We start from the raw sequence: 15,000 nt of genomic DNA on the forward strand, positions 1-15,000 counted from the left end.
CTGAACGCAGCAGAAAAGCAGAACTACGTACATTTGGATATCGGTTTCTTTATCGCAAGCAATATCGTTATCGCTGTATTCAACATCATTATCGCATATTCTCCTCATATCGTGCTGCCTTAAAACTTAGTAACACGATTACTCATTGACTTTTACAAACATGTTGCAAAATAAGAGTTATCTTAACCTAATGTGCAAAATAAGAGTTTTTCTCAGTTGCGTTGTTTTGTGATCTTTAGGAGCCAAAATCATAATCTCATAATTACAATTCAATTATTTGCACAGCCCTACTGTATTTCCACAGGTCTTGGCTTTTTAGAGAATTAAACTGCCCATCTTCCTGTTCCCCTCTTCTCTTCCTATTTCCTAAAAAGAGAAATCACACACTTCCTCTTCTGGGCCACTTTTACTCTCCACATTACCCTCTTTGTTATTTAAGGTTAGTCAGATAAAGCCAAGTCAAGTCAATTTTATTCATATAGCGCAAAAAAAATCACAAATTAGCCTCAAGGGCCTTTAGACTCTGTCCAGCCTACAACATCCTCAGTCCTTGGACTCTCGATTTGGATGAGAAAACTGTCCCCAACCCCCAAAAAAACTTTAACAGGGAAGAAGAAAATAAACCAATTAAACAGCTTGGTAGGTTGTTAAAAACGTTGCATAGCAACAACAACGGGTGTAATCCTCCTCGCACAGCTGCTAAACCTAGAAAAAGTGTGCGATGTGATCACAGCTTTGGGCTTAAAAATTAAAAAAAGAGACACCCTCATTGCATTTTGTGTCTTAACACAAATTCTAAAACCAAATCTCTCGCGTGTTAAGCTACACCGCAACATCCTGTTTCACACATCAAAGCGTGGAAGAGAATTACTACCCTAAAAAAAAAATCCATGAATTAGACTTTTAAAATTGGCTGCTGACGTAGCTATTAGCGGTGCGACGAGACGCTTAAAGAAATCCTCAATGATGAAATATATGAATGGAAAATAGTTTTTTTTTTATTCAACTGAAAAAAAAATAAAAATCACAAAATGCAAAACAATTTAGGTGCATTTTGAAATCAACTCTTAATGATGAATGTTATTTAACTTTTTTTTTTTTTTTTACTATTTTAATGAATTATATGCAGTAAAGGAACGTGCAAACACTGCAAAATGTTTTGTATAAACTCTACCAACTGGCTTCTGCCCTGTACAATTTCACATGAGAAGTCTAACTCCTTTCCACCACAGAAAATGGCCTCATATCAGCTGCAATGAAAACGCCTATGTCCCTCGCTCCATCACGCTGACATCACATCGCCTCACGAGACAACTTTTCACCTTGTCACACCCTTAGTAGCTATCTACCCTAAGAGGCAGTTGACCATCCCGTTGTGGCAGTTAAGGTACGGATACAAGACTCTTTTCTAATCCAGTTTACGACTGGGACACAACCCAACAGACAGGCTTACCTACAAATGTGTGAGACTGTGTGGGGATTATGTAAAGCGCAACACCTGTTGCTAAAAACTAAACCCATATACTGCATGTGTGTGCTGCTGAAACGTACTAAAATAGTACACCGTGAATTTGTGAGCAGTCTGTTGTTCCGAGTTAGGCATCTGTTTTCGAGGAATTAAGGCAGCAGCAGGGGCAGCAGCAGCAGCAGCAGCTGTGCTGCTCCTTCAGTGGACCACCTTTTTCCTAAATAAAGACAGAAGGAACTAAGGGACGGAGCAGAGAGCATCTCTTACGAGAACAAATCGAACCACTGTTGCTTGGTGACGGCTTCCTGTCTGAGCAGCTTGAGAACGATGGGACGCATCAGATCCCACTTGTCCTCAAACTGCAGGGAGCCCTTGTTCTGGAGGAGAGATAGAGGACGGGGTGTAGTGGGAGGAGGAAGAAGAAGAGGAGGAAGGGTTAGAAGGGAGGCAATGGGCAATGAGAATGGGAGGTGTTGAGAAGACAAAGACAGAAATGCAGAGACACACAAAGACATATCTAAAGACTGAAGACGGGGGGGAATCAAGTAGGCTAATTAGATTTTAACATGAAATAAGAAAGTAAAAATTCTCTGACTCCAGCTTCTTAAATGTGAATATTTTTTTAGTTTCTTCAAATGAAATCAAGATATTTAAAAGGGCCTCATCTTGGGATTTGGGGAAACACTGACCGACATGTTTCACCCTATTCTGACATTTTATAGACCAAACTAATCGATTTAATCGCAATGACATTAATCGTCAGAATTGCAGCCCTAGTTTTCAGCATCAGCGAACATAACGCCAACGGTATTATACATGTTGGAACCTTGCACACTTTACATTACCGATAAACAAAACGATCACACCGTCAGTTTTGAAAGAGAATGACCCATGTGAAAGATATTACATTATCAGTAAACGTGTTATTACAATGTCAGTGGGGACATTTTATTACATGATTGGTCAAGTTATTACATTATGGGGTTTTATTACAATTTTAAATCAGGTTAAGTGAAAATTTCATTAACTTTTTTGGAATTCTTTACACATACTTTAATTGGGTGCTACGATCTATAGAGGCTATATAATAATACATCATAATATATTTGTTGATTATAAGGTGTATTGTTTATCTGAATCTTATATCGGCCTGACCCATAAGGAGACTAAGCGGCTGCTTAGGGCCCCGTGGCTACCAGAGGGGGCCCCCCAAGAGCACTTTAAATGTCCCACAATAGAGCTCATAACAGAGCCGGTTTATTTAAAAGATAGTGTTGCTGCTAATAGGTCTCACATAGGTCTTTAAATGCTTATTTGTACATTATGAGTGCTTAAACTAATATTTACAATACACAAGTTGGTTAAGTGCCAAGTGCAGTGGCAACATGTTACAATGTGGAGAGTCCCCCAAACCAAATCCTGCTTAGGGGCCCCCAAAAAGTCTAGGGCCGGCCCTGGCTCATGGATTAGCTAAATAAATGTAATGTTTGTTGTACAGTATCTCAAGTAGCTAATGTACTTGAGAAGAAGCACTTAGTTACGTTACACCACTGAAAATAACACACCTGGACCATAGATATATACTGAAGATATATATATCTATGGTCAGATATATACTGAAGATATATATATATCTGGTCTATAGATATATACTGAAGATATATATATATATATCTGGTCTATAGATATATACTGAAGATATATCTATGTATGAGGACCCTGTGGTTCTCTGTCCACCTCCACGGGTGAAGCGGTGTAACACTAGCCGGGAAGTGTGAGCCGGGGGGCGGGTCGCCGCCTGTCAAAGCTGGTTACCTCTCTTGCTAGCCCGTAAAGCTAACTGGCCAGTGGCTTACAACTGTAACGGTTAGCGGGAATTATTAATTAGGACAAGACCTGTACTTTACAGCACAGCACACGCATTGTGGACACAGACGGCTTATTTCGTCATCTTTAATAAAAGGGAGGAGGAAACAGGAGTAACGTTAACAGTTACCCCGGTAAAACACACGCTAACACGGGGGGAGAACATGTAAACTCCACAAAAAAAGGCCCGGACTGGGGATCGAATCCAGTTACTCAAGTGCTAGCAACTGAACCACCATGACGACCGGTGGTTCCGCCAAGTGTTAGCAACAATTAGCCGAAAATAAACGGGCTGTGGACGGGACGGGAAGGGTCCCCACCCCCCGGTATGTGCCTTTAAACGTAATACATCCATGGTGCTGGTGGTATGACCCCTTCGAGCCTTTCCAGTGTTGTGTTTAGGGCTTGATACGGTTCTTGTTAAGGCAGTGGGTCGTCGTCCCCGAGATGCCCGCTTGTAGTAACGGCTAACGGCTAACGGCTCGGTTTCTGGTAACGGCAGAAGACATGTTGGGGGTTCTGTTCGCGTGAGCAGGATATAACTGACTCCGACACAACACCGGACAACGGTGACTTCACCTATTTGTGCACTTATTTCATATAGTTACGCTACTCGTGCGTACGCATACATGCCACAGTGGCGAATGTAAACATGTGTGCATTCGTAGTGAAAATATATGACAACGAAGAGTTTAAATCTGTACACAAATACGGGAAATACGATATATTCAAGTGTTCTTACCTTTAACAAATTAGACGTCGCCATGTTTCTTCAACTTATCACCTCGCAGAATCTCGCGAGACAGGTAGTACAGCTGGTTGGGTTCATGGGAACGTAACCGATTTGGGAGAAGTACTCAGATTACAATTACAAGAATGTATTTGGTGAGCGTCCTTAACCCCATATCGGTTCTTTTATCCTCTATTTAATCATGTTGTGAAATGAATTTACCCCTCTTGTAGTGTGATTAACTGTGTATCCAGTTATAACTAACTTTTTACGATATGATTTTGTTTTCAGCCCTCATTTACTTAGTTTTTTTTTAACGTTTATTTAATATTTGTTTACTGATTCTGATCAGATATTAGGATCGGAAAAAAGTTTGTGTATTTTTGTTCATTTTCTTTATATGTGGGATATGTATGTTTTATGTGATGTGTTTTTTTTGTTGATCTCAGACATCGTATTGTGTATTTGTATGAATTATTGTAAAAAATTATTGTAAAAAAAAATAATGATGAATAAAGTTTATTTAAAAAAAATATACTCAGATTCTTAAGTGAGGTACTTATGAAAAATACTCCACTACAAGTTAAAGTCCTGCATTCAAAACCTTACATAAGTGAAATTATGTATTATTATCAGTTAGTGTGAAAAGTACAAGTCTTCATTGTCCTGTAAGTAAATTACACAAAAATGTAAATACTCAATTAAAGCATAGATCTAATTTACAGAAAACTGGCCAGTGCAAGCCCCCAAATATCTAATAATAATTTCCTTTTGTAAATAAAGACATTTGCACCATGAGTTGATGCAGGAAAGGCACAAATTATTGCAGAAAAATTCACCAGAATGCAGGAAATGAAGTGTTTGATATGCTCAAAATTTCTATTTTGCTAAAAGGAGAGATCTCCCCCCATCCCCCAATGTTGACCCCAAAGTTACACCCTTGAATTAAAGTACTCTAAGAACCTATTATATTGAAAAGTAACTACACATAGTGTAAAAAAATACAATATATTTCCCTCTGAATTGTTGTGGAGCATAAAATGAAAATACTGTACATTGTGCATTTCCTTAACTTTTGTGTAGTCCTCCACAGTCAGAATTAACAGATTTTAGACACTATTTCTTTTACATTTTTGTCGTCTCTTCCACGTTTGCTTGCTTCTTTTCAACATTTTTGACACTTTTTTCCCCAGTACCACCAGTATATTCACCACTAGAACCAACTTATTAACACTAGTTTTGCACTTATTTTTGGAATTCCTGGTCAATAAATCCTCATTTATATGAAATTATCAATTTTTTTGTGTTAGAAAAAAAAGCCGAAATTGTGAATGATTTCGACTAAAAGTTCAAATCAGAGGAATAAAGGTAATGGATAATCACAGATATGTCAACGTTTAGTCAGGATAATGCTATAAAATTGAATAAAACACGGAAAATTCAATGAAAGTAAAGATCTGAGCCTTTATTTCACTTTTATGGAACCATCCATGTTATTTTGGGGCAGTTAGGTTGAAAGAAATCCAAATATCTGATATAGAAACTTAAAAAAACAGGAGGGTCAAGTACAGTACTTGCTCTGGTATAGGCGATACAGGGCGCTGTTCGCCAAAACCAGCCGACACAAAGACAGTTACCTTCCCCAAGCAGTCACTCTGTTGAACGCTCACAAACAGCCCCCCCCCACCCTCACACTGAACAAAGTCAATCAGCACTGTTCTGCTCATCTACCTCATGTATATTTCAATCTTACAATTATAATATTGTTATTAATATATGACCATTGCACTGAACTGCCTTGCACTATCTCAGACTGATATTGCACTATTTCCTTCCCCTTCCCTCTCTTCAATTGTTATTGTAAATTTCTAAATTCTATTGTACTGTTATACTGTATACTTAACAGTATTTTTTACATATATTTCTTACTGTCCTTTCTGTTTGTATTCTTTATATGTTAAGTGATTGTTGTACCTTGAGCGCAAAGATTAACCGGAGTCATATTCCTTGTTTGTTTTTACGCAAACCTGACCAATAAAGCTGATTCTGATTCTGATTGAGTTAATGTACTTAGTTACTTTACACTCATGTCATTTCCATAAAAAAAACAACTGATGAAGCACTTTTCCTCCAACACCAGGTGCTTTATTTAATCAGCAGATAACAGATGAGCGTGAAAACGAGAGGAGGAAGCCCAGTGATGACTTCTTTGAGTTTCTCTTTCATCATCAGTTCTTATCTTTATTAAATGCTGCCGGCTGTCTTCTCCACATACACACACACACACACACACACACACACACACACACACACACACACACACACACACACACACACACACACACACACACACACACACAACACACACACAGAGAGAGAGAGATAAGTAACCAGAGTAGTCTTTGCCCTCTGAGTCGGTTAATCATTCAGTAAAAAAGAAAACAAGCCAAGGCGTTAAGACGCATTTAAGAGCTCAAACTCAGAGAGGGTTCCTCCATCACTGGCGAGGCGACATGGCTACTAAGCAGCCCGAAGATGCCTCCGGGGACTCGAGCTGTGAGAGCAGGGGACTCATGGAGAGGATCAGGAAATTCAGCCCAAAGGACGTTTTCACCTGGTGAGTGCAGCCGCGGGAGATGAGAGAAGGAGAAGTAATGTTAGGGTCTGTTCGTGTTATACCTTTCGAACAAAGCCGGGCGAGCTGTTTCCAAGAGTGGAAGAAGTATTCCTTTATGGCATAAAGGGGGGGTGTCAAACTCATTTTCCCAGAGGGCCACACTGGAAAAAGAGAATCACACCAAGGGGCCAGACATGGAGAGTTTATTCACGTGCTTTTGTTACCAAATATCACTTTTTTTTTTTACTTTTTTGTGGCTTTCTCAGACATTTTTCACCGTTTTGTAAATCTGTTGCTTTTTGTCACATTTTTGTTGACATGAAGTCCTACAAAAGTCCTCGAAAGAGTTCCTTAGCCATCGTAGAGTTTAGCAAATCAAGCAAAACAATGATACATTTATTTTAACAACTTGTTTCTCAGCCTGAATATTAAACTCTCTCTGCTGCTTCTGGGGGAATTTCTGAGTCTCAGAGTCGGCAAATCTGCCGTATGTCTGCTTTGAATGTCAGGTAACTGCAGTTTAAAAAACACTTTCCTGTGTTTGGCGCACAACCAGGCGGTGCCAAAATCTATTGTGAACCCAAATTGATATATACGGGCCGGATCTAAATCTGCAAGGGGCCGGATTTGGCCCGCGGGCCTTGAGTTTGACACATGTGCTTTATGTAGAGTCTTTGACCAACTCCTACATTAGGCCAATGAGGTGGGACCAGGGGGAGAACTAGCTTGGACGCGTGTTCTGCGTGCCAATAATCAATGTCCACCTATCTGTCTGCATTATTTCGGTTCTGTGACCCATTTATTTTCTTTTGCACACTAATCAATGACACTCAGACCTGTGGCACACAGCATGGTGGTGTGGTGGAAGTTTTTCTTGAAGCAACAGGGTTAGTGATATTCATGATAAAATCAAAAACGAATAACGAATGTTTGAGAATTAAACCAAAGTCTGGTCTTTGAGTATTTATTTACATTTGCAAATGCAGAGAAATACAGTTTCACAAGTACCGCAGCACGTCTGAAACTGTCTTCTAACCTAAAGTCTAAACATCCACACATCATATAGTGAAAACCTCTGTTAAGCCACCCCTCTAAATGTACCTTCATGGCCATAGTTGAACACCTTCCCCCTCTGCTCCTGTTCTTTTCATTAGCCTAAACAACAGTTTTATCTCAGGAGACAGAAACCTAGCAGTTCTCAATGTCATAAACAGTCATCGGCCTTCTCCACTTCTATCTAAGCAAAAAGACAACAATGTGAGGAGCTTCAGGCCAGTAAAACTAAATACCTCTACTCTATAGTTGACAGCTGCAGCTGTCCCCCCTCTCTGGTGCTTTAAAAGTCTACAGGAAGGAGCAGGATTTTGTGGAGGTTTAAAATAATCATTAAACAAATGGGTAACATCATAAAACAAAATGGTGAAAATAAAATTTGCCACCATGCACAGTGGTCTAATGGTTAGCACTGTGGCCTCACAGCGAGAAGGTTTTAGGTGTGAATCCAGGTCTTTTCGGGGCCTTTCTGTGTGGAGTTTGAATGTTCTCCCCCCCATGTTTGTGTGGGTTTCCTCTGGGTTGTCAGTGCCCTTGAGCAAGGCACTGGCTCAGATCTGGAGTTGGTCCCCTGGGCGCTGTGATTGGCCGCTCACTGCTCCCCTTGAGAGATGGGTTAAATGCAGAGAATGAATTTCGCTACATGTATAGCCGCTTTCCGACCGGAGGGATTTTTGCAGTTCCTAGAACATAAAATTCCTACAACTCTTTTTTTTTGTTTTGCGACCGGACCAATTTGGGGATTTTTAAGTCCCTCTGGCTGCAGTTCCTGTAACTCTTTCAGCTCCTACTTCAGGGCAGGGTCTTTTCGCTGTTCCCTTTTCAGCATAGGGACCTATAGGTCAATGAGGATCGCGTTTCCGGTACAGACAGACCAACAATGGGACAATTTTAACAATTTTCTTATTTATTTATTGTTATTTCTTAACTTTCTTATTTATTCATCACTAAATTCACTTCTGACAACGTTTTAGGCGAGGAATGAACTGTTAACATTTCGAATATATAGACAGTCTTGCGAAAATCGATGCCGAATTGACAATTTGCTTCAAAGTTTTCGGAGGTGAGAAGCTCCATGAAGTGAGGCGACAGTCGGCAGGCGCCTGCCCCGGCCGCTAGCTCGCCGCTGGGCCACGACTGGCTCAGAGACCACGCTGTAAACCGGAGGTCTCTCAGACCGCTCTCGTAAATAAGAGGCTTTTATTTCGCCGTTGACGGTTCGTTTGTTTAAATATCACAACACACGTCCATCATAAGATTAACGGGAACCTGTGGTTAACTGTCTTTTCGGAGTTAAACTCCACAAGCGTGCCCTGCGGGCTTGACAACCTCGCTGTCCAGCCGTCACGCACACACACATATATGTGTATGTGACAATAAAGTACCTTTACCTTACCTGACACGGTGAAAAGCTGTCTGCTTCCCCCCCCCCCTACTCCCTGGCCACACACCTGTGGATCCCTGGCTGTTAATGACCTATATATGCCTTCCCAAAGGCAATGCTCCGCACAGCGCTCAAACATAAAACTGCAGATTAGTTCGCATAACCAAACAAAGTTGTGTAATGGCTCCAACACTTTACTTCAGTAAAAGTACTAATGCCACACTATAAAAATACTCTGTTACAAGTAAAAGTACTAATGCCACACTATAAAAATACTCTGTTACAAGTAAAAGTCCTGCACTGAAAATGTTACTCAAGTTAAAGTCTGTAAGTATCATCAGGAAAATGTACTTAAAGTAAAAAGTAGGCCTACTCAATTCAGAAAAATCCTCCCATTTTAGAAAGAGTAAAGGATCCAACCAGTTGTGTGTTTGTGTGTTTAATGGTCTATAATAATTTCAGCTGGACATGTAGGCCGTTATATTGTTGGTTTCAGTTAGAATAAAACATCAGATTTTATAAACTACATATATAAGCTGGGTGACACAGCTTTAACAGGCCGCACACGCTCCCAAGCAATCAATTTTGGGCGGAGGATCACTATTTGGCACTACACGACAAAAAGTTACCATCATGCGGCAACGACAGTTAACTTTAGGCACCAAAAACCACTAGTTAGGAGCCTGCTTAAAATAAATGTGCTTGGTGGCTTTAAAGATGTGTCGCCCTCCTCTCTCTCAGGCAGGTTGCCAAGACGTTGGCCATGGGTCAGGGCCTGGCTGGGCTCATCTGCGGGACGGCCATCACCTCCCAGTACCTGGCTATGAGCTTCCATGTGAACACACCCATGCTGCAGAGCTTCTTGAACTACGCCCTGCTGTGTGTCACCTACACCCCCATGCTGCTCTGCAGAACAGGTAACTCAGGAGCAATGTATGTTACTGAATTAAAGGTCCCATGGCATGATAATTTCACTTTATGAGGTTTTTTAACATTAATATGAGTTCCCCCAGCCTGCCTATGGTCCCCCAGTGGCTAGAAATGGTGATAGGTGTAAACCGAGCCCTGGGTATCCTGCTCTGCCTTTGAGAAAATGAAAGCTCAGATGGGCCAATCAGGAATCTTCTCCTTATGAGGTCATAAGGAGAAAGGTTACCTCCCCTTTCTCTGCTTTGCCCGCCCAGAGAATTTGGCCCACCCATGAGAGAGAGACATCATGGCTTTCAAACGAGCAAAGTGGCAGTTGGTCAAGGCCGCAGACAGTATTAGGGGACCACTAAGGCCTATATAAAAGAGACTTCAGATACAGTATTAGGGGACCACTAAGGTCTATATAAAAGAGACTTCAGATACAGTATTAGGGGACCACTAAGGTCTATATAAAAGAGACTTCAGATACAGTATTAGGGGACCACTAAGGCCTATATAAAAGAGACTTCAGATACAGTATTAGGGGACCACTAAGGCCTATATAAAAGAGACTCCAGATACAGTATTAGGGGACCACTAAGGCCTATATAAAAGCACCCAAAGAGCACCATGTCATAGGACCTTTAAATGATTAACCGAAGACGATTAACCACAGACACACTAAGTGAGGGGAAAGTATTACAGTCAATGGGAGATGAGATGAAGGATAAGTATCTCATATTCAGTTCAGTTGAAAGTACCAACAAGTCTTCCAAACCATACGACTATATTGGTAATTTGTCCCTTTAGATTAAATTAGATTCAACTTCACTGTCATTGTGCGGAGTACAAGTACAAAGACAACGAAATGAAGTAAATTCGCCGCCGGTTAAGTTATTTACGAATCCTACTATGGCCAAGACTTTTGATTCAGTGATTCAAATGTTAAACTGTCCTCAGGCTTGGTGGTGAAACAAATACATGTCAATACTGAAGTCCAGGGGTTTCCCCCTATAAAACGCAGGGGATGGCAATATTTTACAGATTGTGAAGAGGCGATGGTGGAAGTACCTCCTGCTGGGGCTGGTGGACGTGGAAGCCAACTACGCTGTGGTGAAAGCATACCAATACACCACCCTCACCAGTATACAGGTGGGTGTGCAGTTTTCGATCGTGAAAACAGATCATGTTTCTTCTAAAAACGTTAATTTAATGAGTTCGGTGAACTCTCGGCATTACATTCATTGAAGTTAAAAGGCTTCAAGTTAGAAGAAGGTGTGTTTAAAGCAAAGTTCTGAAACTAGCAACTACAAAAATTTAAGTTGAATTTAACAGTAAAACTTTTAACCCATTTACAATAAGTCAATGAGATTGTTTGTGCTTCAATAAGAGCAAAACGCTCCAACTTCATAAAAGGATGTTTTGTGTCAATGTTGATCCATTTTAGCTGCTACTTGAGATGCGGTGTATCCAAAGAGTTGCAATTTTCTTTTTGAATGATCACTGTTTTTAAAGCCGCAGTAGGTAGAAAGCAAAAAATCTGAGAGTTGAGCCAGACCTCTTCCTACAGCCAATAGGAACGCCCCCTCTCTCTCTCTCGCTCTCTGAAATGACCTGTGATTGGCCAAAGTCTTTTCGTCAAGGGCTAGATTTTCTAAAGCCTGAAAACAGAGACAAGAGGAGATGCAGAGGTCTAGTTTTCTCTCAGTCCACTTGAATTAACCCTTGTGTTGTCTCCCCGCCCACCGTGCAACTTTTAGTTGTTCTGGGTCGAAATTTTAAATTAAAACTCCTTTTTCACCACTAATGGTCAACTTTTTCAACACCATTATCGCTTTTCCCAATGTTTTGTCACTTTTTTCAAAGTTTTTTGTGTCGTTTCTCAGCGGTTTTGTCACTTTTTTCCATTTTTTTGTCACTTTTTCCAATGTTTTGTCAATTCTTTTCAGTTTTTCCGACATTTTTGCCACTTTCTTTTAACGTTCTTTTATTTAGTTTTTTTTTCAAATGCTATAAAGTTGAATAAAACGCCCACATTCAATGAAAGAAGTGAAGTGATAACTCATTTGACTTGTGAAGACTAATGGTTGTATGGAACCCAAATTTCTGATAAAGAAACTTTTTGAAAATGGGACAAATTTGACCCGAGGACAACAGCAGGGTCAAAACACATTGAAATATTTTTAGGGATTTTTTTTTTCATCAATTAATTCAATTCATCTGTAATAACTGTTGATATTTCTGTTGATATTTGTGTCTTTCTGTCTCCAGCTGCTGGACTGCTTTGTGGTCCCGGTGCTGATGGTCCTGTCCTGGTGGTTTCTGAAGACACGCTACAGGCTGGTCCACTATATAGCCATCTGCATCTGTCTCCTCGGGGTGGGGGCCATGGTGGGGGCCGACCTGCTGGCTGGACGAGACCAGGGCTCCAGTAAGTTTACTCACTCACTGAGTTCGTCAATGCTACAATTTGTTAAGCCAGCTCTTTAGACCAAACAATCGGCCTCCAACTCATTCAAAATGCAGCAGCCAAAGTCCTAAAACGCACACGGAAATTTGAACACATGTCTCCGGACCTGAAATAACGGCATTGGCTCCTGATACAATCAACGCATTCTCATGAACGGGTTCGTATGACATGGTTCGAAAACCTAAGCAAAACAATTTGTATTTTATTCTATGAAATTAGGCGATCGCCGGCCGGTCAAGTGACAACCGCTCACATGACAGTTAAGTTTTTATAGTTAAAGGTCCCATGGCATGAAAATGTCACTTTATGAGTTTTGTTTTAACATTAAAATTAGTTCCCCCAGCCTGCCTATGGTCCCCCAGTGGCTAGAAATGGTGATAGGTGTAAACGGAGCCCTGGGTATCCTGCTCTGCCTTTGAGAAAATGAAAGCTCAGATGGGCCGATCTGGAATCTTCTCCTTATGAGGTCATAAGGAGCAAGGTTACCTCCCCTTTCTCTGATTTGCCCGCCCAGAGAATTTGGCCCACCCATGAGAGAGAGAGACATCATGGCTTTCAAACGAGCAAAGTGGCAGTTGGTCAAGGCCACACCCCCACCCTCCACCTTGCCCCCCCCCCCTTTCCTCCTCAATAACTACAGACACAGAAATGGCACATCCTAAGGAAAGCTCATTGTGGGACTGGCTCTAGTGGCTGTAATTCTGCACCAAGGCTGAATTTCAGCAAAGAGACTTCAGATACAGTATTAGGGGACCACTAAGGTCTATATAAAAGAGACTTCAGATACAGTATTAGGGGACCACTAAGGTCTATATAAAAGAGACTTCAGATACAGTATTAGGGGACCACTAAGGTCTATATAAAAGAGACTTCAGATACAGTATTAGGGGACCACTAAGGTCTATATAAAAGAGACTTCAGATACAGTATTAGGGGACCACTAAGGTCTATATAAAGAGACTTCAGATACAGTATTAGGGGACCACTAAGGTCTATATAAAAGAGACTTCAGATACAGTATTAGGGGACCACTAAGGTCTATATAAAAGAGACTTCAGATACAGTATTAGGGGACCACTAAGGTCTATATAAAAGAGACTTCAGATACAGTATTAGGGGACCACTAAGGTCTATATAAAAGCATCCAAAGAGCACCATGTCATGGGACCTTTAAAGCCATAGTGCATTGTTTCTTGTTTCTGTTTCTGAGCGAAAATCGCCGGACGCCACAATCTTCCGAACACAGCCATACTGAGAAACACAGAGAGAGTTGTGTGGAGCGGATAGTCTTAATTAGCTTTGTAGCAACTCATTTGGCAACGGCTTGAATGTAACGGACATTCGTTACGCACCAAAGCTTTAAATTTAGCCGAGAAAGGTTACTAGGAGCCGACTACAGGGCACCGTGAGGTCGTTGCAGTTGAGTTTAGCCGACAAAAGAATGAGCGTCATGCTGCCACAACAGCATCAAAACGACTAGTTAAGATTAGACACAAGAACAAGATCTTGGTTGGACACTCCCGGGGACACGAACATGTGTTTCCTGGGTGAAAGTCTCGTGTTCTCCCAGGGGACATGAACTCCGCTCTCCTGCTTGAAAGCCGTGTCTTTTTAATGGCCCAGCCATCCACAGGCCAGTCAGCGTTCTTTTGCAAATGTCGGACCACAGAAATGATACGTCTCTCCTCTCGTCTCCTCAGCCTCAAACATCCTGTTAGGTGACGGTCTGGTGCTGCTCAGCGCTTCGCTGTACGCGGTGTCTAATGTGTGTCAGGAATACACAGTGAAGAACCTCAGCAGGGTGGAGTTCCTGGGCATGGTCGGCCTGTTCGGCACAATCATCAGCAGCGTTCAGATGTAAGTGTGGGTGTGTGACTGTGGTCGGGACTTAGGTCTCATTCGACACTGTTGTTAATCTGGTGGTTTTTTTTCTCGTTTTACTTACCCAGGGTGATCCTGGAACGTCATGAAGTTGCTACCATCCAGTGGAGCTGGCAAATCGGTCAGTATCTCACACAAAAAACACTTTGAAGACAAAATGAGGATAAGGATAAGATGACCTGGCAAAGATGCTGGTTCAATTCGTTGGTTTTTACAATATACAGCTCTTTTTGCATAGAAAGTTGCTTAGAGACATACAGTACAGGCCAAAAGTTTGGACACACCTTCTCATTCTATGTGTTTCTTTATTTTCATGACTATTTACATTGTAGATTCTCACTGAAGGCATCAAAACTATGAATGAACACATATGGAATTATGTACTTAACAAAAAAGTGTGAAATAACTGAAAACATGTCTTATATTTTAGATTCCTCAAAGTAGCCACCCTTTGCTTTTTTTGATAACTCTGCAAACCCTTGGTGTTCTCTCAATGAGCTTCATGAGGTAGTCACCTGAAATGGTTTTACCTTCACAGGTGTGCTTTGTCAGGGTTAATTAGTGGAAGTTTTTCCCTTATTAATAAAAAAGCAAAGGGTGGCTACTTTGAAGAATCTAAAAT

At 41.1% G+C, this 15,000-nt stretch overlaps 1 protein-coding gene and 1 pseudogene across 1 annotated transcript in view; one reads left to right on the forward strand and one right to left on the reverse strand.

Annotated features, from left to right (window-relative positions):
• The window catches only part of LOC120551251, a 37,103-nt pseudogene extending 32,840 nt beyond the window's left edge, over window positions 1-4,263 (reverse strand).
• A 2,301-nt stretch (window positions 4,264-6,564) lies between these two features.
• LOC120550284 (solute carrier family 35 member F2-like) overlaps window positions 6,565-15,000 on the forward strand; it is a 15,285-nt gene continuing 6,849 nt past the window's right edge. Inside the window, exons 1-6 of the mRNA XM_039787152.1 lie at window positions 6,565-6,681; window positions 9,860-10,035; window positions 11,052-11,179; window positions 12,299-12,458; window positions 14,198-14,354; window positions 14,447-14,499. Of these exons, the coding sequence (XP_039643086.1) occupies window positions 6,578-6,681; window positions 9,860-10,035; window positions 11,052-11,179; window positions 12,299-12,458; window positions 14,198-14,354; window positions 14,447-14,499 (778 nt within the window). The 5' untranslated portion in view covers window positions 6,565-6,577. The remainder of the gene's footprint in view (window positions 6,682-9,859; window positions 10,036-11,051; window positions 11,180-12,298; window positions 12,459-14,197; window positions 14,355-14,446; window positions 14,500-15,000) is intronic.

Source organism: Perca fluviatilis, chromosome 2, assembly GCF_010015445.1.
Source record: "Perca fluviatilis chromosome 2, GENO_Pfluv_1.0, whole genome shotgun sequence".
Classification (NCBI taxonomy): domain Eukaryota; kingdom Metazoa; phylum Chordata; class Actinopteri; order Perciformes; family Percidae; genus Perca; species Perca fluviatilis.